The sequence below is a fragment of the Argentina silus genome, assembly GCF_951799395.1.
Source record: "Argentina silus genome assembly, chromosome: X".
NCBI classification, from domain to species: Eukaryota; Metazoa; Chordata; class Actinopteri; order Argentiniformes; family Argentinidae; genus Argentina; species Argentina silus.
Genome location: NC_139653.1, coordinates 28090777 through 28115134, shown reverse-complemented (window position 1 = coordinate 28115134; position 24358 = coordinate 28090777). Strand labels below are relative to the sequence as shown.

The 24358-nt window shown below is 42.0% G+C and overlaps 1 protein-coding gene across 2 annotated transcripts in view; it reads right to left on the bottom strand.

The window, feature by feature from the left end:
- Positions 1–4702: 4702 nt before the first annotated feature.
- abcc5 (ATP-binding cassette, sub-family C (CFTR/MRP), member 5) overlaps positions 4703–24358 on the bottom strand; it is a 47065-nt gene continuing 27409 nt past the window's right edge. The window contains exons 6-30 of one of the 2 annotated variants that reach the window (XM_083695250.1): positions 21343–21576; positions 21004–21177; positions 19591–19738; positions 19341–19489; positions 19133–19240; positions 16738–17079; positions 16571–16642; positions 16148–16272; positions 15661–15733; positions 15211–15414; positions 13699–13842; positions 13468–13564; positions 13191–13375; positions 12237–12383; positions 11614–11743; positions 11212–11494; positions 8831–9017; positions 8422–8511; positions 8042–8231; positions 7546–7705; positions 6821–6899; positions 6561–6674; positions 6225–6389; positions 5967–6056; positions 4703–5441 (exon numbers count right to left, since the gene is read on the bottom strand). In XM_083695250.1, coding sequence (XP_083551376.1) covers positions 5268–5441; positions 5967–6056; positions 6225–6389; positions 6561–6674; positions 6821–6899; positions 7546–7705; positions 8042–8231; positions 8422–8511; positions 8831–9017; positions 11212–11494; positions 11614–11743; positions 12237–12383; positions 13191–13375; positions 13468–13564; positions 13699–13842; positions 15211–15414; positions 15661–15733; positions 16148–16272; positions 16571–16642; positions 16738–17079; positions 19133–19240; positions 19341–19489; positions 19591–19738; positions 21004–21177; positions 21343–21576 — 3864 coding nt within the window. In that variant the 3' untranslated portion in view covers positions 4703–5267. Of the gene's footprint in view, positions 6057–6224; positions 6390–6560; positions 6675–6820; positions 6900–7545; positions 7706–8041; positions 8232–8421; positions 8512–8830; positions 9018–11211; positions 11495–11613; positions 11744–12236; positions 12384–13190; positions 13376–13467; positions 13565–13698; positions 13843–15210; positions 15415–15660; positions 15734–16147; positions 16273–16570; positions 16643–16737; positions 17080–19132; positions 19241–19340; positions 19490–19590; positions 19739–21003; positions 21178–21342; positions 21577–24358 lie in introns of both variants that reach the window. The other variant, XM_083695251.1, reaches the window with a different exon arrangement.

Sequence of the window (24358 nt, the reverse complement as noted above, 5' to 3'; positions counted from 1 at the left end):
ATCGGCCGTCTGGCAGGCATACCGCAAAATCTCGTGGCCAGTCGTGGTACCGTGGTAATTTTCACTTAGTAGTTCTGCCCAAAAAGACAATTCCCAATGCAATTCGAACAGCGGAGTCGGTATTGTTCCTGGCCTGGAGGTCGATTCCAGGGTGACATTGGTGTTTTACAATTACTTAAATTATATAAATTCATGCCTTGGCCGGAGTCATTTTTTTATAGCCCAGATCGGACGATAGAAGCATTTCTCTTACCTCTATAAAGCGCTGACGTCATATGTAAGAGTCTGAGCCAGCCAAGGGGCGGGAACGTGCAGGGATGCTATTAGCACGAGCAGGCACTGAGAACGAGCATGGAAACCTTATGAACTAAGCTAGACTTTGGCGCGTTGCATCCAGAAGTGCCGCACAATTGAACACGAACACTAAAGTACATCAAATCACATTTTGTGTGCAGTATAGGCCAGTACATGCATTATTCTTTTTTATATTCTCAATAATAGTTGTAACATGTACATACTGCACGATCATGAATGCAAGAAGAAAATAGGAGCCCAATAAAAATTTAATGATTATTAATTGATTTTAATTGTGACTATGATGCATAATAAATAGTTCATTATGACAATAAAGACACTGAAGTTGAAAATGATGAGACTTATGATTAGCTATGAATTCTGATTTTGCAAAGGGCATAATTTGATGGCAATCTATTTCAAGTTAATGATGACAGCGATGATTAGGCTGCACAAAGTTAATGATTAACCGTGTCCAACTAATATAATTATGCCGAAATATTTAGAACTACATTTAATTTGTATAATTATTATTCATTTACTGTAATTGCTACCTAATTTGTGATTGGTCTACAAGATGAATCCCCCCAAAAATGCGTGTATAAAGCTTTCAGAATTTGTGCGTCAATTTCTTTCAATAGTTTGAACTGATCAGTTGTGTGTCAAAATGCCGTCTTGTTGTGCTTATAGTTGTATTAATCCTTCTGGTGGAGGGGGCCCAAAGATTTCATGAAAGATGGGACAAACTAAGCAACATAGCCTAATGATCTATGGACTGACTACTTATAATGCCCAGATAATTCAGCGTGCCATTTTCACCTTGATGTTGATTATCTTTGCTAGTATTAGCCTATTGATAATGTGAGTATTTGTCATCTTGCAGCTCAAATGGTAGGCATAGGCATATTTACTGTACATTAGGCTACACATCGTTGAGTACACCAGAGTTGGCAGCATTGTTTCTGTGTAAGCCTATATTCTGCGACAAGTTAATTAATATTTTTTCAAATTTCTCACATCATTACCATTTGAGTCAACTCAAGTCTCTCAACTAAAAGTGTATTTCCATCAAATGGATGTAGAAAAAATATTAATTAAACTGCCGTAGAATATAGACTTATACAAACCTGGAGACTGGCAAACTCACGAGTCATAAGAGAGAAACGATGCTGCCAGCTTCGGTGTACTCAATGATGTGTAGCCTAATGTACAGTTAGTATGGTTACAGCAGGGTACGCCGAAGTCCCGCCAATGCAGGAAATTCATGGTGTGAAATGTTGCTGAACGCCACCACAAGGTGGTGATAAGAGCTGTGAAGGATGGCAAATGCGTCTTACACTTGCAAACATCCATGTTTGTTTACATTTGTCAGCGCGCATTAGACAGTGCGCACAAACATTAACGACGATCAGATTATTATAACTCCTGGAAAGTGTTTTAGACAATTATTTTGATCACTAGTGATTTCACACGTAATGTGGTACATTGTGAATTGTAATAGATAGATAGATAGATAGAAACTTTATTTATCCCAGGGGGAAATTCAGGTTCCAAGTAGCATACAGACATAGGGGTATCACACATAACATACACATACAACATACAACATTAGCAGCATTTTATACAGGCGAGGTGCAGTTGTAAATGTCTTTGCAGTTAGGTGAGGTGCAAAAAGGTAAGGCAGACGTAATCTCGTCGTTCCCGAGGTAAAAAGACGGAGGATGATCTCACATGAGAAGATATACCTTTGTCAGAGCCACACAGGGCAGTTTTACTGTAGCCTCTAAGTACACCATGTTTTTAAGCTAATATATAGTATCAAGGACAGGAAAATATGTGAGAGGGCTACAGTGAGGGGGGTGCTGCCTAAAATGTTGTGAGAGGGGGTGAAGGGGGGGCTGTTTTGCATATCACATGTTAAACAAGCAATTATGGTGACTTTTGATGGGAGAATAACGTGGTGGTTAGTGTGAGTGGAAAGCATGAAATGATCGGATCTCAGGTTTATGACACAAGGCCTATAAATAGCTCTGATAACTGTTGCATATATTTGTCAGGATGTCAATCCCAATTCACCCAATCATGTGCTGCAATCTACAGTAGCAGGCGGTTATGTCACTGCGCACCAACCTCGCATTTTGACAACTTGTAGTTTCAACCAGAAAACAATCACAAAAACACGTCTCGTTCAAGTTACACTGGATTTTAGGTTTTTGACTGAAGTCTGTGGATAGAGACGCGCCAAAAGTGAGATTTGTTGACACAGGTCTGTTTGCTACAGTTGTCATAGAGAACAACTATCACCAGTAGGCTAAATCTCAATAATGTAATGCAATCTTGTTTTGTGCAAAGATTATTTATGATAATGCCATTGCCTATTTGGGAGGAGCGCACCGGCATACAAAAAAAATGCACCCTCAGCTGTATGATTTGTCAGCAGTATTTGAAAACATGTTGATAAAACAGTAAATAAAGAAATGATCATTATACAAACCTTTTTTTATTGAAACAAGTGGCGAGTATAAATTTGGGCTGAATAAATTTGTCGGATATCTATTACAGGCAAAATTGAAGATTAAGCTATACAAGCTAGACCAACCTTTTTTTTTAGCCTACTGAGGCTATGACCCAAAACGCACCGCACAGTGCAGACGCATATTGCGCAACAACCATTCACTTTTCAAACATTCTTCACAGCTCTTATTACCACCTTAAAGTTAAGCTACTGTATACAAGCTGGACCAACCTTTTTAGTCTACCGAGGCTATGACATACTGTACAAAACGCAGCGCGTTTGAAACAACTCATACAGCAAGCTACAGTACAGTACCCTTGCAATGTAAACATATCCATCCATGGTCAACGATACCTCCTGGTGGTTGTTTTGCCGAGGTGAATGACCTGAAATAAAACTCACGGGTGCCGTCGCGGAACTCCCGTTACGTCATCACACCAGTGGGGACTTTCTAAACTTCTGCCTACTGTATGCCTACAATTTGAGATGCAAGACGAAAAATACTCACGTTACCAAGAGGCTAATGCTAGCACAGCTCATCAACATCAAGATGAAAATGACACAGTATTTTGACACACAACTGATCAGTTCGAACTATAAAAAAAAAATTGACGCACAAATTCTCTAAGCTTTATACACGCATTTTTTGGGTGTATAAATCATCACTGTCATCATTTATTAGTTTGGACTCATTAGTAGGCCAAATCATAATAATAATTTCAATTTCATTGTCCTTTAACTTCGCCATCATCTTAGCCATCCAAGTAATGGATTGCCATCAAAAGATACCCTTTGTAAATTCATATAATTTATATCACCTATCATAACAGTCTCATAATTTTCCACATCAGTGTCATATTGTCATAATTAACTATTTATCATGCATCATAGTAATCATTATAATCAATTAACCATCTGTACATTTTTATGGTCGTGCGATATAGCTACATGTTACAATTATTATTGAGAATATACAAAAGAATAATGCATGTAGTGGCCTATACTGCACACAGAATGTGATTCGATGTACTTTAATGTTAGTATTCAATTGTTACGGCACTTCTGGATGCAACGCGCCGAAGTCTAGCTTAGTTCATAAGATTTCCATGCTCGTTTTCAGTGCCTCACTGGTGCTGATATAATAGCTGCACGTTCCCGCCCCTTGGCTGGCTCAGACTCTTACATATGACGTCAGCGCATTATGTAGGTAAGAGAAATGCTTCTATCGTCCGTTCTGGGCTATAAAAAAATGACGACGGCTAAGGCATGAATTTATCTATTTTAAGTAATTGTATAACATCAAAGTCTCTCTGGAATCGATCACTAGATGCAATGAATTCAAGTTAGTCAAACCATCAAGACCAGCAGTTTAAGATGGGAACCAGCAAGACCAGCATACTTCTTGCTAGTGACGTTGTGTTTTCGACACACTCATGATGGTAGCTTATGCTGGCTTGCTGGTGACCAGCTTACGTTTGTGTTTTCAACACTTTGATGCTGACCTTGGTGGTGACCAGCTTGTTATTTTTGACACTTTCCTGCTGGTCACCAACATCAAAGTGCCCAAAACACAATGTAGTTGTAGCTAACTCATGCATAGTAGGCTGCAGACCATTAGCTACAGTTAGAGGGGACATTGCCGGTTCCCCGCTATATAGGGTCACCATCTTAAGTGGCAAGGCTTCAATGGTAAATGTTGGAACCAGTCCAATTGGACTCCGATGGAATCATATAGGAAAAAAAATAGAAAACCCTGTTAGATTTTAGAACCTATCCTATAGATTCTATTCTATAGGATGAAATCCAATAGGATACCGGTTCCATAATATCCCCTCTCCCACATCTCAATTTTCCACAATAACAAAACTTTGGTCAAGAAAATACACAAAGACGTAATCCTAAAATAGTTTTATTGACATATTTCAAAGCGATCCCTCTCTCCCATTTTATCCTACCCTTGATAACAAGGCAATAATGAATTCATGCTAAGGCTATAAAAAGTAATAGAAATGACAGAAAATTACAGACTGACATTCTGCAAGGCTTGTTTAGAGGTTATTTGTAACTACAGTACCAATTTGAAACCTCAATACTGCACAATAGGGTACAGTGTGATACACCCAGTGCAGGAGTTTTAATCAGTGTGGTTCTAGTCCAACAGCTTTAAAGAGTGGACAGACTCGTATGCACACACAACATTTTTTCTGACAAGGTCAAGTCAAAGAGAACGAGACCTTGTTCAAATCACAGAGACTGTGCGCCACAGGCATCTTTTTCATGACAAGAAAACAGTTTGTAACAGTCACAGGACCCCCATCTCCACCAGCAGAGAGCGCCAATGAGCCCTGCAGCTCCACCATCAGTGCAAAGGGGTTGTGACAACAGCAACAACAAACTTATTTTAACAGCAACCAAAAAAAAACATCTGGTCTGAAAAAGACTAGAGGAAGTAACAGAGTTAAGAGGGAATAGTCTGTAGACATACAAGGCCTTTAAGCAGGGGTGAGACTGCGCCCTTGGATTGCTCAGTGGAAACACTGAGAATGAGCAGCACCATTTCTCTCCTATGGTCCCTTTCGGCCCTCTGAGGCCTGCAGATCCACCATTTGTGCCAGGGTCCAGGGTTTAAGGGCTCATGGGTTCAAGACAAAAGGATTACAGATGTTTTAAGTCGCAAAAAAGCAACAGTAAGTTAGACAGCAATGATGGTAACATACATCAGTGAATATACATAATACATTTCATACAACTAACTACATTGTACAGAGTCAGTTGAAAATAAACTCTGCATATTTTACCACTGTAAATATATATATATGTATATAGATATATATTCTATAAAACAGACCAGTTATGCTATGAATATAGCTACATGTAAAGCTTTTTTCTTATATATTACTCAAGACAGTACAGTATCAGTGGTTCCCTGACCATTCCAGCTGAAGTTGATTTCTGAGCAGGCATCTCCTCAGGGCAGTCCTTACTTTATGCTAAGGGCTCACATCACTGCTTAATGCAACACCTCTGCACAGGCTGAGCAATAAGCTGTGGGTATGTAGAGGAGGAGTCCACAGAGCAGATGGCTAGGACACTATAGGGGCATCCTCCCCTTGTCTCTAAGGCATGTCTTTGCCTACAATGCCTCTTAGCCTCTTACAGAAATCTTGTTTTCCACTGCAGCCAGCATAGCACAGAATCTAGAGTTCTCATTGGCCAGCAGGTTGGACGGCTCATCAAACTCCACCACCTGAATAAAATGTCCGACAAGGCAAATCACAAGGTGTTTTGGGTAGTAAGATCTAAAATGCTCTCAAACATAATACAGTTTTTAATATGTGAAATGTGAATATAGTAATTCAAAGTTTTGTGTTAAAGTAAGTGCATGCTGCCTTGCTTAGGAAGTGTGTAAACATACCTGGCCCTGGTTGAGCACCATGATGCGGTCACAGTTGAGTACAGTGTGCAGCCGGTGAGCTATAGTCAGGGTGGTGCAGTCCTGAAAAGCATTGCGTATTGTCTCCTGGATCAGAGAATCAGTCTCTGTGTCCATTGCAGCTGTTGCCTCATCCAATATCAGGACCTGAAGGAGGGGACATTAGGAGTCAAGTCAGCAAGGATTTGTGAACACGCTACTGTTGGAGTGCTATTTTTACTTACAGCTTAAAGGTTGTGTTGGTTATTGTAATAAAGTAATTCAATACACAGAGCAAGGTTATACAAGAGCATTGTACGCATGTCTCAGATGACTCACCTTGCACTGTCTTAGCAGGGCTCGAGCCACACACAGCAGCTGCCTCTCTCCCACTGAGAAGTTTTCTCCATTCTCCACCACCTCTGACTCCAGTTTCAGGGGCAGCTGAGACACCTGAATGGGCATAAGACACACAGAGAAAGATAGGGTATACTGGATCAAAGAAATAAAAAATATATTTTTCCTTTTTCAAGTCACTGCATATATACACTACTGAGGTCTGTGTCTGTTCATACTCTCTTGATGTCTCTGATACTCACACACTCCTTCATGTGTGTCCTCTCCAGTGCATCCCAAATTAGTTCCTCACAGTACTGATTAAAAGGATCCAGGTTAGACCTGAGTGGAGAGAGGTTGGGGCAGACAAATGGAAAATTTGATGTCCATTTACATGGGGCTGAATCAGTCATAACAGTTATCAATAACACAAATTTCTCTTGAAAGATGGGTGCTATCATGCAAAAGTGTTCCAAGCATATCAGATTGTTATGAATAATGCCCAGATAATGTATGTTGAGATAGTGTGGGACAGTTGTTAATCTGTTAAGTAATGGTAGAAGAACAGCCTTGTTAAAGTGTTTGTATCTTCTTGTCTTTGATGCTTTGAGCACCCCTTATGTCAGGATCATAGTTATATCCATAGAGAAGGCACATCTTTCCCATTCATTGCATTTATGACAGCATGAGGGGTGCCATGCAGTCAACTAGGGTGGGACGTCCTATGAGCTGGTAAGGCGTCGTCCCATTGGATTAACACATGGTCTGATTCTTCAATATGTCTATTATTGTAAATGTCTTTCAGGGGCATGACGCCATCTACTGGTGCCAATAAATTATTGACCTGAGACACTAGAGCAGTGTTGATACTACGCAAGCATACACTCAACACACAGAAGATGAAGAAAGCACTAACAGGACAAACACACATTTCATACCTAAGCAATGTCCAAACAACTATTGTAAAGTTTTTTTGCATTGTCCACACCTGACTGTGCCACTAAACAGCACTGGTTCCTGGGGGATAATAGACAGCTTGCTGCGTAGGTCAGCCAGGCCAATGTCACAGATGTTTATACCATCTATCTTAATGGACCCGCCGCACAGCTCCACCAGACGGAAGAGTGCCACTCCCAGAGAAGACTTTCCTGTGAATAAGGAGACATACTCTCAGTGATGAACAGCTGGGGGTGACACAGGTCATGCTTTCCTTCACTAGCTAGGTTGTGAATTGTCTTTCTCTGAGTATTTGTAATTGTGGCATGTGATCAGGGTTGGGGGTCAATTGTATTTTGATTCAGGAGACTAATCTACTAACTACTAACTAAACTAAACCAATTAATTGAAAACAACTTGTTGTACCTATACTATATCTATACTACCTATGCTATATGAGGGCCCCGAAAAGACCCCGAACCTGGATAATATGTGAGATTACATTTGTACATCAAACATGGTATTGCTAAAATTGATGGTCTACTGACCTGAGCCCGTCCGACCCACGATGCCAACCTTCTCCTTTGGCCGAATGGTACAGGATACCTTCTTCAGAACCAGCGGCAAGTTCTCTCTGTACCTCATCTCTGTCCCATCAAATACCACCTCACCTTCCTGGGGCCAGTCTGGAGGGGGGGCCTTGTTCTTGATGCGGGCAGGGGCCTCTAGTGCTAGAGACTGGGGTAAAGACGTCCAGGGTAAGAGCCAGTCAGATAAATCATGGCACTAGGGACAGCCTATGATAATGCTTGAGGCTCCAGCTCAACAATGTGGTACAGGAACTCAAATATTACTGACCTCACCTGAAAATCAAGATATGCCACTGGTTATTGTTGCAGTAAAATAGCATATATTTGCAGTGTCGTACCTGAATATAGTGGTGAATTCTCTCCACAGAAGTGAACCGAGCTTCAGTCTCAGAGGCCAGCCTCACTGTGAATTGGAACAGCCCTGTGAGCTGAGAGAGATGAAATTACTCATCCAATGATGTCCATTCATGTAATTATACATTACTCATTACTGTCTCTTCCCATTTATTCAATTGTCTAAGTAAGCGTGTATAACATGCTTTGTCAATCTTTACACCAATTCAACACTGTTTGAGTGTTAAAATAGGAGGAGAGAGAACTGAGAAACTACGTGGAGAGAGTGAAAAAGGGGGATGGAGGAGACTTTAGAAAAAGAGTAAGGAGTACAAAAGAGGTGGAAAATGATGCAAAGTGAAGAAAGGGAGATAAGGAATCACATTTGTAGAATTGTATGGGAGTAGTACTGACCTGCACAGCGTACGAGATGGCCAGGCCAGCGTATGCTGGGTGGATCTGGCCATGCATAAGGACGATCATGAGAGCCGTGATACTGATCAGAGCCACACTGATCACATCCAGACGCACCGCCAGCCAGCGCATTGCACAGCTGAACAGGTAGAATGGAGCCTGGTTCTGATCCAGCAGCTCCTGGTACCTGGAACCAGGATCAAATACAAATGTAGCTTGGTCATCAAGTGCATCCAATATTCAATAACAAAGATTTGCACTTAAACCATCTGAATCGATCAACAACATGAGAGATATACAGTGCCCTGTGTAAGTAATGGGACAGTGAATAATTTTTTCTTATTTTGGCTCTATACTCCAATGGTTTAGATTTGAAATCAAACAATTAGTTTAAAGTGTAGATTGTCAGCTTTAATTTAAGGGTGTAAATGTTGGTTTCACCATTCAGAAATTACAACACTTTTTATACAATCTCCCCCTATTTCAGGGCACCAAAAGTAATGGGACAGATTCATATAGTGTCACTTTGCTGGCAATAATTGCCTGAAGTCATGACCCGTTGATCCCACCAGACACTGGGTATCTTCTCTGGTGATGCTCTGAGAGGCCTGTACTGCAGCCATCTTCAGCTGTTGTTTGTTTTGAGGACTTTTTGTCTAAAATATTATCATCAGGAAATGTTAAATTGGATTTAAATCTGACTTGGCCGGTCAAGAACCTTCCACTTTTTGGCCCTGAAAAACTCCCTAATTTCTATGTTATGTTTTGGGTCATTGTCTTACTGTATGATGAAGCGCCATCCAATGAATTTGGAGGCATTTGCTTGTACTGGAGCAGACAAGATGTTTCTGTACACTTTAGAATACATTTTGCTGCAAGCAGTGACATCATCAATTAAAACAAGTTAGCCAGTTCTAGTAGCATCTATACATGCTCAGACCATAACACCCCCTCCACCATGTTTCACAGATCAGGTGGTATGCGGCCAATCTTGTTACATGATAATATTAATCTTATCTGTCCACAAGACCCCTTTCCAGACCTCTGTAGGCTTTTTGAGTACTTTTTAGCAAACTGTAACCTGGCCATCCTTTTTGAGGATACTTGGTGGTTTGCACCTTGCAGTGAAGCCCCTGTAGTTCGGCTGGTGACATATTCTGCGGATGGTAGTCTCTGACACATTCACGCCTACCTCCTGGAGAGTGTTCCTGATATGTGGGACAGTGGTTTTGGGGTTTTTCTTAATTATGGTGAGCATTCTTCAGTCATTCACTGTAGAAGTTTTCCCAGGCCTACCAGCCCATTTGCGATTGCTGAGCTGACCAGTGCTTTTTTTTTTATTGATGTACCAAACTGTTGACATTGCAAGATATTGTATGATGAAGTGCCATGCAATGAATTTGGAGGAGCTTGCTTTTACTCGAGCAGACAATATGTTTCTGTACACTTGATGAGGTGTGGTATGCTGTAAATCTTGGGCAGATCTTTTTTTCTCCAAACGTTCCTCTTGCAATCAGTCTGGAACTTGATAATATTGGTCTTATCTTTCCACAAGACCCTTTTCCAGACTTCTGCAGGCTTTTTAAGGTACGTTTTAGTTATCCTTTTTGATGATAACTAGTGGTTTGCACCTTGCCGTGAAACCTCTAGTTCAGCTAGTGACATATTCTGAGGATGGTATGGCAGTATGTTTGGGGTCATTGTCTTGCTGTATGATGAAGCGCTGTCCAATTAGATTGGAAGCATTTGCTTATATTTCTGCAGACAACATGTTTCTGTAAACTTCAGAATTCATTCTGCTGCTGCCGTCATTCTGCTGCTGCCGGCAGTTACATCATCAATGATGACAAGTGGCAGCCATACACGCCCAAGCCATAACACCCCTTCCACCATATTCCATATTTCACAGATGAGGTGGTACAGTATGCCAGGGATTTTGGGCAGTTCCTTTTTTTATCCACACTTTACACTTGCCATCACTCTGCTACATGTTAATCTTTGTCTCTTTTTTGCAAACTGTAATCTGGCCATCCGGTTTCTGTTGCTAACTTGTGGTTTGCAGCTTGCAGTGAAGCCTCTGTAGTTCTGCTGGTGACGTATTCTGAGGATGGTAGTCTCTAACACATTCACGCCTACCTCCTGGGAGTGTTCTTGATCTGTGGGACACTTGTTTAGGGGTACTTTGACCTCATAATAATTTGATTTGAATTTGATTTCAAATCCAAACTTTTGGATGTAGAGCCAAAAGAAGAAATGCTTCATTGTCCCATTAATTACACAGGGCACGGTATCAAGAAATTCAAGTGTCAAAATAGTGAAATATCCCTTCAGGGTTTTGGTACCCATTCCGCACCCAGCTCCCTCCCCATTGAGGAGCTCACCTGTCAAGGAATTCATGGCCCTTATTGTAGGCATGGACGGTGGTGAGGCCCTGGATACTGGAGGTAATGTGGGAGATGAAAGGTGACTGGGTGACATTGTCCAGACGCTTGAGCTCCCTGATAAAAACACGGGACACCATATGGAGTACAATGAAAAGCAGCACCAATGGGCCCACCGCCACCAGGAACCATGGGAACACGCTGCCAATCACGCCCAGGCAGAAGAACACCAAGATCACATTCTGAATGAACATCTCCGCCTGGAAGGGCAGTCGTGTGTCCACTAAGAGAGAAAGCAGGGGGAGATAGAAAAGACAGACAGTTTAGTGACCATTTGCTGTTTTATTGGAAAAGCTTTTAACAATGTTTTTGTGTGAGATATTTACTCCAGTTAGCCTATACCTTCATCCATGTCTTTGGAGAATCGATTGAGAATACGACCAGTGGGCGTGGTGTCAAAGAACTTCATTGGGCTGCGGAGGATTTTACGGAATAGCTCCTCATGCAGCTTGGACGATGCCCGCAAAGTGCCCTGAGGTTACACACATTTTAGGGAAAACTGTGTGAATAAAAAAACATATATTGACACAAATGTATGTACACAAAGTAGGGCTGGGATTTGCATGGGATCTCAAGATACAATATTATCACAATACATAAGCTGCGATTCAATACATATTGCAATACTCAATGTATTGCGATTCTCTAAGTATTGTGATTCGATACTATGATATATTGCGATTCAATATTGCTAAAAAATAAAAGTTGCTTTAATTTGATGGGAAACAGTTGAATCTTTTGTAGGACATCATTTAAAAAAATAATAATAATTTAAAACACAAACTGTAAAATAGATAATAGAGTTGTCCTCCAAAGGGGGTGGAGGTACACTTTTTTTTTTTTTAAATCGATACTCAGTCAGAGTATTGATACAGAATCACAGAAAATAATATCACAATACTTAACTATCGATATTTTCCCCCATCAATAACACAAACAAAGCTGTGTACAGACAACAGCATTACCTTAACAAAGACAATGCCTCGCAGCAGTTTGAGCAGGAGCATGACCCCCATGGACATGGCATATACACCAGCATAGTGCTGCATCAGGGGGTTGTCCCGCATGCTCTCACTGACCATCGAGCTGTTCCCCACCAACACTGTCGTATTCTGCAGGCAAGGTGGAACACAGTCAACACTTAGTAACAGACATATTGTCCCAACCATTCTATCCCTTTAACTGGTGACTTTACATTCTGTCCAAGGCACAAGCCACATGCATAGGTCATTTTCAATGCATTATATGCCAGTTTAAAAAGGGCGTCTTTATAGTAAAAACTTCCATGAGTGCCTGAAGATGTTGATCATTGGAAGAAATGGTGCTTCCCACAACTCTGGTGACAAACAGGAGAGGCCTGATTAACAATGATTTAGTGTGGCGTAATAACATGAGGAGTACCACAGAGCTTCTTTCTTAAAGAGGATGGGGGAGTACTGGCTGGAGTAATTGGAAAGTTATTTTTCGTGCTATTTGTTTGTCTGTCTCTCATTTTGCCCACCCAGAATATAGCGCACACTGTTATTGTGTTCAAAGGTCTCTCACACAATAAGCCTTCTTCTTCTCCCCTGTCCCCAAACACACACACCCATCAAGGTCACTTGCACATGAAATGTTGATGCACACTTCTCTTCTGACACCTGCTCTCACTACTAATTAGTCTCTTTCCATATCTCACTCACACACTAAGAACACTGGCATGTGAAACGCCATATCAATATTTCAGTTAAATTTGTGTAGTGACACAGACTCTGCCGTTTCAACTACACCACTTAATATTTAAGTGAGATAATGGAAACTCAGTGCTCCATTGCAGTGTCCCTCTTATTAGTTACATTTTACGTCTAAAGTAAGTGAATCAACTATACCTCACAGTCATCACAAGTAAAACTTTCCATAATAATAAAGTGCCAAGTTACCCCGCTGCCCTGCTTGATCCAGTAGCTCAGCCACCAGTTGCTGAAGGCAGTGCTGCCCACGTTCAGCACAAAAAGGGCTAGGATGAGGAGGAAGGCCAGTGCTCCACCTGAGGCCTGGATGTAGACCCCATACACCGACCATGGGACTGAACCCCGCCCACGCTCCTCCACCTGCATCAGCTGGCCTGGAGTAGGCGGAGAAGAGTTGTTGAGTCAGGGATCAAGTCAATCTCTCTCGCACACACATACATGCCCAAATAAGTCTTGGGTTAAATACCGTTGTCTTTGCTGACAGGTTTGTCCTTTTTTATAGATCCAGACTTGGTGTTCTCGGGGGGTTTCTTAAGGGAGTTCCCACATTTCTTGTTGGGCACCTTTAGAGTAAAAACAACATGCAAATCATAATAAGGACAAACTCAAAATGCAGGACAAATATAACTTTTTTTTTTTTAATTGAGACTGGCTGACATATATGACCCATACTGTACATGCTACCTGCTCCACTCACCTCTACATATGGTGTCTCTCCTAACTGCAGGTTGTTGAACATGGCGGCATAGTCTCCGTTCAGACGCATCAGGTCCTCATGACTGCCCTGCTCAGTGATGCTGCCCTCCCTCATGAAGATAACATCATCACAGTCCACCAGGTACTGCACAATGCACACAGATACAGAAGGGGTGTGAGACTTTATTCTTTCTGCTGGTGATCCTACACAATTTTGGAAAAACAATTAATGCTCTGAAGCATGGAAATTCCTCTTCAACTACCTAAGTTTTGTCAAACTGTGGTTTGGCTGACCCTGGTCAGACGGTCAACTGCGCTCCCATCTCCCAGCCCCCAGTTGGCTCGATGGGAGATCAGTCAACTACTAGCAAATCTTTGTTTTAATTTATACCATGTTCTACTTGTGATGTACTAGATGAACTGCTGGTACCCATGAACTAAAAAAAATTGATTGCAGCTTTCCCCCTGATTGCAGAAGTCATTGACACATATCTTTAATCAGACTTATCTCAGGTACCATTCCCCAAGGTTTGGAAGGCTGCTCCCTCTCCATAAATGTGGTGACCTCTCCGACCTAGATAACTACCACCCAATATCCAAGCTACCTTGCCTTTCCAAAGTATTAGAGTCCCAGGCCAACTCCCAGCTAAGAACCTTTTTTGTCTTCTTATTCTATTCTAAATGTGCACCAATCTGATTTTAGACCTGGTCATAGCAGTCTCAGCAGACTGTTAAATTGCCGAGATCAGAAAAAACATTGTGCTGCCTTATTTATAGATCTCTCCAAGGCATTTGATACAGTCGACCATTACCTACTCATTCAGAGGTTGTCTGAAATTGGATCAGGCGTCATGTAGATGTTTTGAAAATGATTTAACGGACAGACCTAACTGCTGGAACAATCTACAGAAAAGTTGGATGTCCTGGTGCTGTTTGGACAATTTAGGGTGTTGAGGACCTCCTTGGTGAAAGATGTGATTGTTTCTCCTAATATTGTGGTTCTATATTATGTATTGATTTCTGTATTGAACTGTGTTGTATTTTGTATGTGTTACTTTGTTATTGTGTAAATATTGTGGACAGGGTGCACCTGCAAAAGAGGCCTTGGTCTCAGTGTGTTTCCCTTATATAAAAAAGGTTAAATAAAATCCAATTTCTCCCAATGTTCATGAATTACTAAATATTTAATGAATTGCTAAAACTTTAAACTGTAAGGTTTTATGCTTTTAACTCACTGGCTAACAGTCGTCCCACAGCGCTCTTGGTGGATGCAAAAAAATAAAATAAATATCCATACACCTTTAACAATCTTACAGACCATATTTGCTTTAGAACCAGTTGAAAAGGGGCTGGGCAGCAGAGCATGCCTTGAGCAAGTGGGTTGAGCAGTATGAGATTAAACTGGAACGAGAGCAAAGGCATACCTTCCAACTTCTTCAAAATTCTTGGCTAAATCTGCTCACTCCCATTTCTTACATGCTCTGTTGTGGAGGCAACAGTCACTTCTACAAACCTGCAGCTGGTGAGTGACAAAGATTATGGTTTTATGGCGTAGCTGTTTCTTGATGGCGTTGTTGAAGATATGATTCCCCACATGGGCATCTAGTGCACTAAGAGGATCATCCAGGATGTAGACGGCCCTGTCACTGTAGAGGGCACGGGCCAGGCTGATCCGCTGGCGCTGCCCGCCACTGAGGTTGGCACCACGCTCTCCGATCTAAGGAGAAACAACGTACAAACATGAAACATGAAGACTTGTCTTTTCTAAAAAGCAACATTTTATTCGGCTATATATAAATAAGGTAATACATTTAAATAAGGCCAAGGGACTGAAGTTCTCAACAGCTATAATTATAATTATTCCTCACCAAGGATATGGTCAGTATATGATGTTTTCCATTATAAGAACTCCTCTTTTAGTTTATTTCACTATTCAAAAACCATGACAGGAAAATTGTCTCACCTCAGTCAGATCAGCGTTGGGGAGGATTGCAAGGTCAGGTCTCAGACAGCACGCACTCAGAACTGCCTGATATCTGTAACAGTGTGGACAGAGTCACCTAATGTATTAAGTATTATCATTGCACTCAATGGAATCAATTCAACTGATTAACTTGTAAGTGTAGACTTTTGCAGACAGGTCGTCTTTCTTTTAATTTTTAATACATTATTTTTAATTAATTAATTTCTTTCACTTTTAAAGTGTAGATCAGAGGGAAACAAATCTTAATTTAATGAATATCTATTGCAGGTTCTGGGACAACACAAATTACACATTTTGAAAGGGGTGTAGACTTTCTAAGACTTTCATTTGCCCAAATTGCCCTACTTTTCTTTTTCATTTTCATCATTTTCAGATACTTAAGTTCAAAGTACTCTCTATTGTTTGCTTTTCTAGATTTTGTATTTGATCAATAATTGTGTGCGATACTGATGTGTTTGGAGCTCACCTCTCCTCCTCAAACTCTTTACCAAACAGGATATTGTCCCGCAATGACGCATTGAGGATCCAGGCCTGCTGGGCCACATAAGCAAAGTCCCCATTCACTGCAATATTTCCCTCCAAAAGGGTCATCTAAGGGGCAGATGTTACCACAGATCATCCTCTATTCACATCAGAACATAGTGTAAGTAGTTAAAATGTGTATAGAGGCAGTCTCCTCTCCTTGTTTCCAGATGTATATAAGGGGTTACTTTGGGGGCATCTGCATAACCTTAACCCTAACTGATATGACAGGAAAGACAAAAAAACGTTCTTCCTCATGACTGTCACGGATCAATGAGCAACAACAAAAACGAATAGTCCAGAGTCAATTTGTTTTCTCACATTACAGTGAGTAGACGAGAGGGTAGGTATAACCTCCTTATCCTACCTGTCCAAGGATGGCTGAGATCATAGAGGTCTTTCCACTGCCCACACTCCCACAGACACCAACCAGCTTCCCCTGAAGACAGAGTTACAGTGGGGTGGATGTATATACCATATGAACTCTTCATAGACAAACTGTACAACCATTGCTTCATCTACACAATGTAGTACCTGCTGCACGGTGAGATCAATGCAGTGTAAGGTCCTCTGCAGTCGTTGGCTAATGGTGGTGATGGGTGGGGGGTCATCCTCTGGGCTAGATGGAATATCACTCTCTCCTCTTTTTAGAAGGTGACCTGCCTGCTCCTCTCGCTCATCCTCCTGTGTCTCACCACGGGACCTCCTGCACCCACACCTCTGAGTCGTGCCAACTGAGGGGGTGCCTCTGGGTGTGGGCTGGGCACTGTGTCCGACCGTCTCCCAAGCTAGACTGGCCCCAGTCATCTCCACAGCAACCTGGGGATTCTGTGGCTTTGCCCGGATCATCTCCACCTCTGCCATTAGGAACAAGCTCTGTCCAGTCAGAAAGAGGGGACAGGGCATTACATGGAGTCATGCGCGTGTGTGCACACACGCACACACACACGTACATACACAAATGCACACACACAAGTAGGAGTGTAAGGAGTGTAGCCATGGGGATATCAAAGCAGAGGTTCAACCAGTTCAAACATATACAGTGCCCTCCATAAGTATTGGAAAGAGGAAGCATGAGGTTAAGGTAGAGATTCTCATCTTTAACTCAATGTTTTTTTCTTTGGGATGGTTTCACCATTTAGAAAGTACAACATTTTTTAAACATACAACAACTCTCCCTATTTCAGGGCTCCAAAAGTATTGGAAAAACATATAATGTCCAAATAAAGCACTCATGTTTAGTATTTGGTCGACAATCCTTTGCATGCAATAACTGCCTGAAGTCTCGACCCCACCCAGACACTGGGTTTATTCTTTGGTGATGTTCTGCCAGGGCTGTGCTGCAGCCATCTTCAGTTGTTTGTTTTGAGGTCTTTTTGCCTTAAAGGTTCCCTCTTCAGCAAATGAAATGCATGTTCAATTGGATTTAAATCTGGAGATTGACTTGGTAACTCTAGAACTTTCCACTTTTGGCCCTGAAAATCTCCTTAGTTGCTATGGCAGTATGTTTGAGGTCATTGTCTTGCTCTATGATGAAGCACCCTCCACTATATTTCACAGATGAGGTGGTATGCCGGGGATTTTAGGCAGTTCCTTTTTTTCTCCACACTTTACACTTTCCATCACTCTGGTACATGTTATTCTTTGTCTCAAGACTCTTTTAAATACTTTTTTACAAAATGTAATCTGGCCATCCAGTTTCTGTTGCTAACTTGTGATTTACACCTTGCAGTGTAGCCTCTGTAGTTCTGCTGGTGATGTCTTCTGCGGATAGTAGTCTCTGACACATTCACACCTACCTCCTGCAGAGTGTTCCTGATCTGTGGGACAGTGATCTGAATTATGGTGAGCATTCTTTGGTCATCCACTGTAGAAGTCTTCCTTCGCCTACCAGGCTGTTTGCAATTGCTGAGCTCATCTGTGTTTTTATTCTTTTGGATGCTGTTCCATACAGTTGTTTTGGATAAGGTTTTTGGATATGTTTTGGATAGTTTCATTCAGATTTCTCAGCCCAAAAATGGCTTCCTTGACATGTAGTGACATCTTGTTGGTCTTCATGTTGACAGACACCAATAGCAGACTCCAAAAGAAAATGTGAAGGCTAGAATCAATACTAGAGATTGACAGCTCTCTTATGCCTGCACAAATGATGTGACAGAACACACCAGACTAACCAGAAACGATTTTCCAATACTACTGGTTCCCTGAAATAGGGGGACTATGAATAAAAAGGGTTGTAATTTCTAAATGGTGAAACCAATCTGAAAAAAATAAAACATTGAATTGAAGCTGAATCTCTGCTTTAACCTCATAGTAATTGTTTGATTTAAAATCCAAACTGTTGGAGTATAGAGCTTGCTTTCTCTTTCCAATACTTATGGCGGGGACTGTATATTTGGGATTTCAAAAGACTGTCTTTAATTCCACTATATCAGTCCCCCTAGCCCCCATCCCCATATCACACTCTACCGCCACACTGTTCACATATCCCCACCTAATTCCAAAATAATGGAAAACTAGGCAGTTTGGCACAGCATCACTCAGAGAATTTTGTTCTGAGAGGTTTTGAAACAGTAGGGGGTCTGGGAGAAAAGACAGATAAGACCGTGCTGAGCAGAGAGAGGAGGGGAGCACTGCCCCATGTAGGCATATATTTTCCTGCTTTCACAGCACATTCCCTCCGTCCACCCGGTTGGACCTGAGCAAACACACACCTCAGAGGGGACAGCCCTGTTAGACCAGGGGATTAGAGGGAACAGAGCTCTTCCAGAACACTGATGTACTGCCAACAAACCCAGACGTAACACATTCATCCCACATAGGGCCAGGCTGTACAGAAACTGGGGCAGACAATCGATGGAGGGGTTTTGAGAAGAGATACAGAGACCGGAGAAAAGGATGGAGAAAGAGAAAGAGGGAGAGATCTTACCTTGAACCTCTCCATGGCCACTGATGCTTCAGACAGGGACTTGACTGAGAAGGGTGTGACCTTAAGTGCAAAGGTCATCGCATTGAAGACAGTCACAACTGTAAATGCCTGCAAAGGGATGACCATGCAATGTTTCAGTATCAGTTTGGTGATCTGGTCTCCTAGATCTTGGCTCTGATCAGAGAAAGGAACAAATGACACATTCTACCTGAGCAGCAGTAAGATCATATCCCAGCATCATGTGGGTAGAGAAAGTGGCAACACTGGCAATCACCACGACAATAGGAGCCACTCCCACTGTGATACTCTGGAAGTATCCTGTTCTCTCTAGAATAAGGCGCTCCTCCTCTCGAATTCCTATGAAAGAAAAATAATCAATAAACAAAAACAGCACTGTCAGCATGACCACACAAACACATATAGACATAGTAAGGAGTACATACAGGTTAGGCACTTACTGCGCACAGCCTGGGAGAAGGCCTTTACCCAGGCGTACATTTTGATGAACTTGATGTAGTTGAGGATCTCATTCATCTTCTGGACACGTCTGTCGGTCACAGCCACACCCTTCCTTCTGAAGTAGGCCGTCAGCCTTGAGCTGAACATCTACAGGGAGCACAGAGACATCTGAGAGAGGGTGACGGTGTGATAGTGGTTGATTTGTTTTGTGCGTGTCTGTGGTTTGTATATGATTAATTAAATAATAATATTGTTTGTATAGTGTGTGTGTGTGTGTGTGTGTGTAGGTTGATATCTAGCAACAGATATACCACTAATCATTGTACTCTATACCAGAATGTAGGTGGGATTTCCCAGGCTAATCAAAGATAATAATAATAATACATTACATTTGTATACTTTCTCATGAACACAAAGCGCGACACGTCAAGAATATGAAAAATAGAAAATAACAAATAAAAGTATTGGAGAACATACATAACATAAGGCCCTATACATTGAAAGCCTGTCTGAACAGGTGAGTTTTTAGCAAGGTCTTAAAAGAGGCAATACTGTCCGCAGCTCTGACATTGTGGAGGAGAGCATTCTACAGCCGAGAAGCAGCAGCTGGGGAGCCATGTAGGGCCTTATAAGTGTTGAGCAGGACTTTGAAGTCAATCCTATGATGGACAGGTAGCCAGTGGAGATCCGGGACAGGGGTGATGTGATGGCAGGTGGGGGTGGATGTGAGGAGACGGGCAGCAGAGTTTTGTATGTAGGCCGAGTATGTTGAGCAGATGGGAATGGGAGGCCGAAGAGCAAGGCATTTGCAATAGTCCAAACGTGAGGAGATGAACGCATGTACAAGTCGTTCAGCATCAGAAAAGGATAGAAATGGGCGGATCTGGGCAATGTTCCTGAGGTGAAAGAAGGACAGCTGTTGTGTTTTATTGATATGAGTCTCAAATGAAAGGATTGTGTCAAGGAGGAATCCCAGGTTTTTGGCGTGTGTGGAGGCAGTGACCATCACATCTTCAATGGTGAGGCAGAAGTTATTGACGTTGTTGATTTGTGATTTTGAACCAATGACAACCTCTGTTTTATCACAGTTGAGTTTTAAAAGGCTTACTGTGCATCCAGTTTTTATACTTTGTAGGCAGCGGTTGAGTGTGTTCAGTGCAGGTGAGGTGTCGGGCTTGGAGCAGATGTATATTTGGGTGTCGTCTGCGTAGAGGTGGTAGCTGAGACCATTGCTATGGATGATGTGGCCAAGGGGGAGCATGTAGATTGAGAACAGCAGGGGGCCCAAGACAGAGCCTTGTGGGACACCATGGAGACCAGTGGATGGGGCTGACTGAACACTGTTGATGGTGACAGATCTCCCTCTATAAAGAAAGCATACATAAAAAATATACATGCTACATAGTGCTCACCATAGCAGGATAAAACAGAATGAACACTGCAGAGCCCAGTAAAGAGGTAGGACCCAGTATGGCCAGGTTGTAACCCATCCCCAGCACAGCAATAAGGGGCCCGCCTGCCAGCAGACTGCCCACCGCTGCAGCTTCGAACATCCTCTGCCCATCATTAGAACACATGTTGATCAACTGAGAGAGGAAAAGAGAGAAAGAGACCCACATCAGTCCTGAATCTCATCATGACCATCGTTAACTCACTTAAATCTCATTTTAAACATGCCTTACTTGTTAAAATACCTCACCTCAGCCCTCAGTCATTCAGGAATTAAGGACCCAATCTGAACCTGGTCTCACCTGTCCCATGGACTTATCCCGAATGCTGCGGAGCCGTAGAATCTTGTGGAATGCCATGGTGAGGATGGCACCCCGCAGGCGAGTTCCAGTCCGGTAGTTGAGGGCCCAGGTAAGTGCCAGAGACCACGAGCGGACAAGCTCAGTGACCAGCAGACCCAGGACCAGCAGAAGGCCATAGGGAAGGTCCGGCTCAGCCTGCTGTGTGTACTCCAACAGCCGTTTCACTACAAAGGCCTGGGAGAGGGCAGGAGGAGGGGATGACAGAGTACAGGCCGCATGACTGACAGCAACACCATATCCCAGCCTCCCCTCCAGCATCATCACTCATCACCACTGCCATCAGCAACATCAACATCATCTTGAGACACTACATGGTCAATAACTAAAATCAGGACTACCGAAAGCCATCCCTTTTATCAACTTCAAAAGCTTTTTAAACAGCTTCTACTGATTAAATAACAGCCTGTTTAAAGTATAGCTCTCACCATTTACCTTTGGTGGTCTTTGTCTATTAAGATCCTTTAAAAAGAACAAGAGAAAAAATGAATATCGACACTGCTACAGTATTTGGAGACAAAGAGTAGATAGTACATTACAAAACATATTTCCTATTGTTTGCATCAGGTGAATTCAGAGTCATTATACCTTCAGTCACATCAAGGAGAGGTAGAGGGGGGACCACGCAGTTATGTCTAAACTTCCTGAAATGTAATGTCAGCAGATTGATTATACAGACAGCCAGAAAGAGAGGAGGAACAGAGCAGAGAGGGTAGGCCATTGATACGTGGCTGTGTTTATCCTCCATTTTCTTACCAAAATCTATGGTCAGAGGTGTATCTAACATGACACACACTCATATACACACATTGCTCTGCCAACAACCTTTGACACATTAAGGGGTCCACAAGCAGGGAGTGTCAGCAAACCCACATTGTTGACAAATGCATATTTTATTGAAATAGGCAAATAGAAAACCTTTTTGTCTGTAGATGATCAAAAAAGCACATACAGAACACTGTACATGTATAAACAGCAATAAAAGGGGAAAAAACCTGGAGCATCAAATCATGAATAAACAGTAAAGAGAAACAAATCAAAAAAGATTCACAGTTCAAGTCAACAAAGTCTTTGTGAAATTTAGCTTTTCAGTCTTTCTGAAGTTTAGGGATTTTTGTCCTTAGAGTGGAGTTGTAGTATATCACATTTTAAGGTGTATTTCCCCTTATTTCATTGTCCAAAGATGCACAGAGGGGGAGTGGGTGAGCAATGATCAAAACAGATGCCCTCTGCTCGGCCTCACTGGCATAGATCCTACAGAACTGATGTTCTGCCAGCAGACCAACAAGGCATAGTAAGCTTTTAGTGACAGGGGGGCTTATGGGGCCAAAAAGTAGAGTCTGCTGATTCAGTATTCTGATCCCAGTATTCTCTATCCCCACCCCCAACCGCAGAGGCATATCAGTCCAACAATTCCTCACATTTGGGGAAAGTCCAATTCTCTGGGCCAGTGATAAGGAATGCTGACTTTATACCCATAAACTGCAGTTGGGTATCAGTTTTCTGATTACAACAGTTTGTTTTCAGTGATAGAACAGGAAAAAGCATTGGACATTGCATACAAAAATAAAAACAAAAACATCAACAACAGCAATATTTTACATAGTGCATCAATAACCTATTAAATCAACATTTACAGCTGAGCAGGTTGTCCTGGAGCAGTATGTTACACATACAGGCAGATCCAGGCTCGAGAGCAGGAGTGGGGATGTCAACATTCCTGGAGCTCTACCAGGTCAGTTTTTTCAAATTCAAATTCAAAACATAGAAAAGTAATTGAACAAAGTGTCTTCTCCCTTACTCCAACAGGGGGCATTGCTCCTCTATCCAATAAATGATCCATTGATGTCCAAGTGCTGCTTGTGTAGAGCTAACAGATTAATACTGTAAGCCCTGGTGAATCTGGATCCCTTCCTGCACTAGAGCATTGTATTTCCACTAGATACAGACATAATAAGATAGTAAGAGGAAGGGAGATAGAAAGAGAAATAGAGAGGGAGCTGTTGATCCATCCCTGCATGAGAAACATGCTCCTTACCTCTTGGGCTTTCACCAGGGTCTCTGGCTGCTTCATTCTTTATTACTTTCCGCTGGTGTAAATGGTTAGCCTGTGGATTCTAAATAACAGCCTCTGCCCTGGCTTCTCTCTAATCTGCCCCTCCTCACGTCTAGCCTCATCCTCTTGGAGCACATATTTACATGATGCTGGGAAATATATGTGTTCTTGACATTCTTGTATCCTTGTCTATAACGGGAGTAAAACAATTGTATGTAAATCTTGGTGAAAGACACAAGGTCTTGTTATACTATCATCATGGCAGATGGAGAGCTGTCCTTCAAGCAAGACCACAGAGATGGACAGATCTAAGTCGAGGCAAAAATCATATTGTGGGAGTGGGCAAATGACTGTGCATGGCCTCACTGTTCACCAGGGCAGATGACAGGCAGTCCTTGAAATTTGACTGATTAACCTTGACACACCTGTCCCCCTAACACATCTGCAGACACCTCTATAGACACTGGAAAGGTTAAACCTGATTATCATCAACACATAGCTACAGGATAATAACATCCATAACTGCAACAAGACTTACTTATCTTTTCACTGAGACTACGAAACACAAGAATCCCCTAGAGAGCAACAGACAGGAGTGCTACCTCTAACTGGAAAGATCAGGGTCTTGATAAAGTTTTGCACAAATCTGTTTCAATTGGTGTTAACAAAGTGAGGATCCAGAATTGTCAGATCAATGATTTGAATACAGGACTTGTGTTTAATTTCAATATGATACAAAATTGATATTTAATGGCTCTGATATATAATATATAACATTCAGCATAGAAAAAAATGTCTAGGAACACAAATAAATACTTTGATTACATTGTGGGTAATTTTCTGGTTACGGTCATAATGGTCTTACACAAAACTCCTCTCCCGTCAACTAAAGTGTTTTGAAGT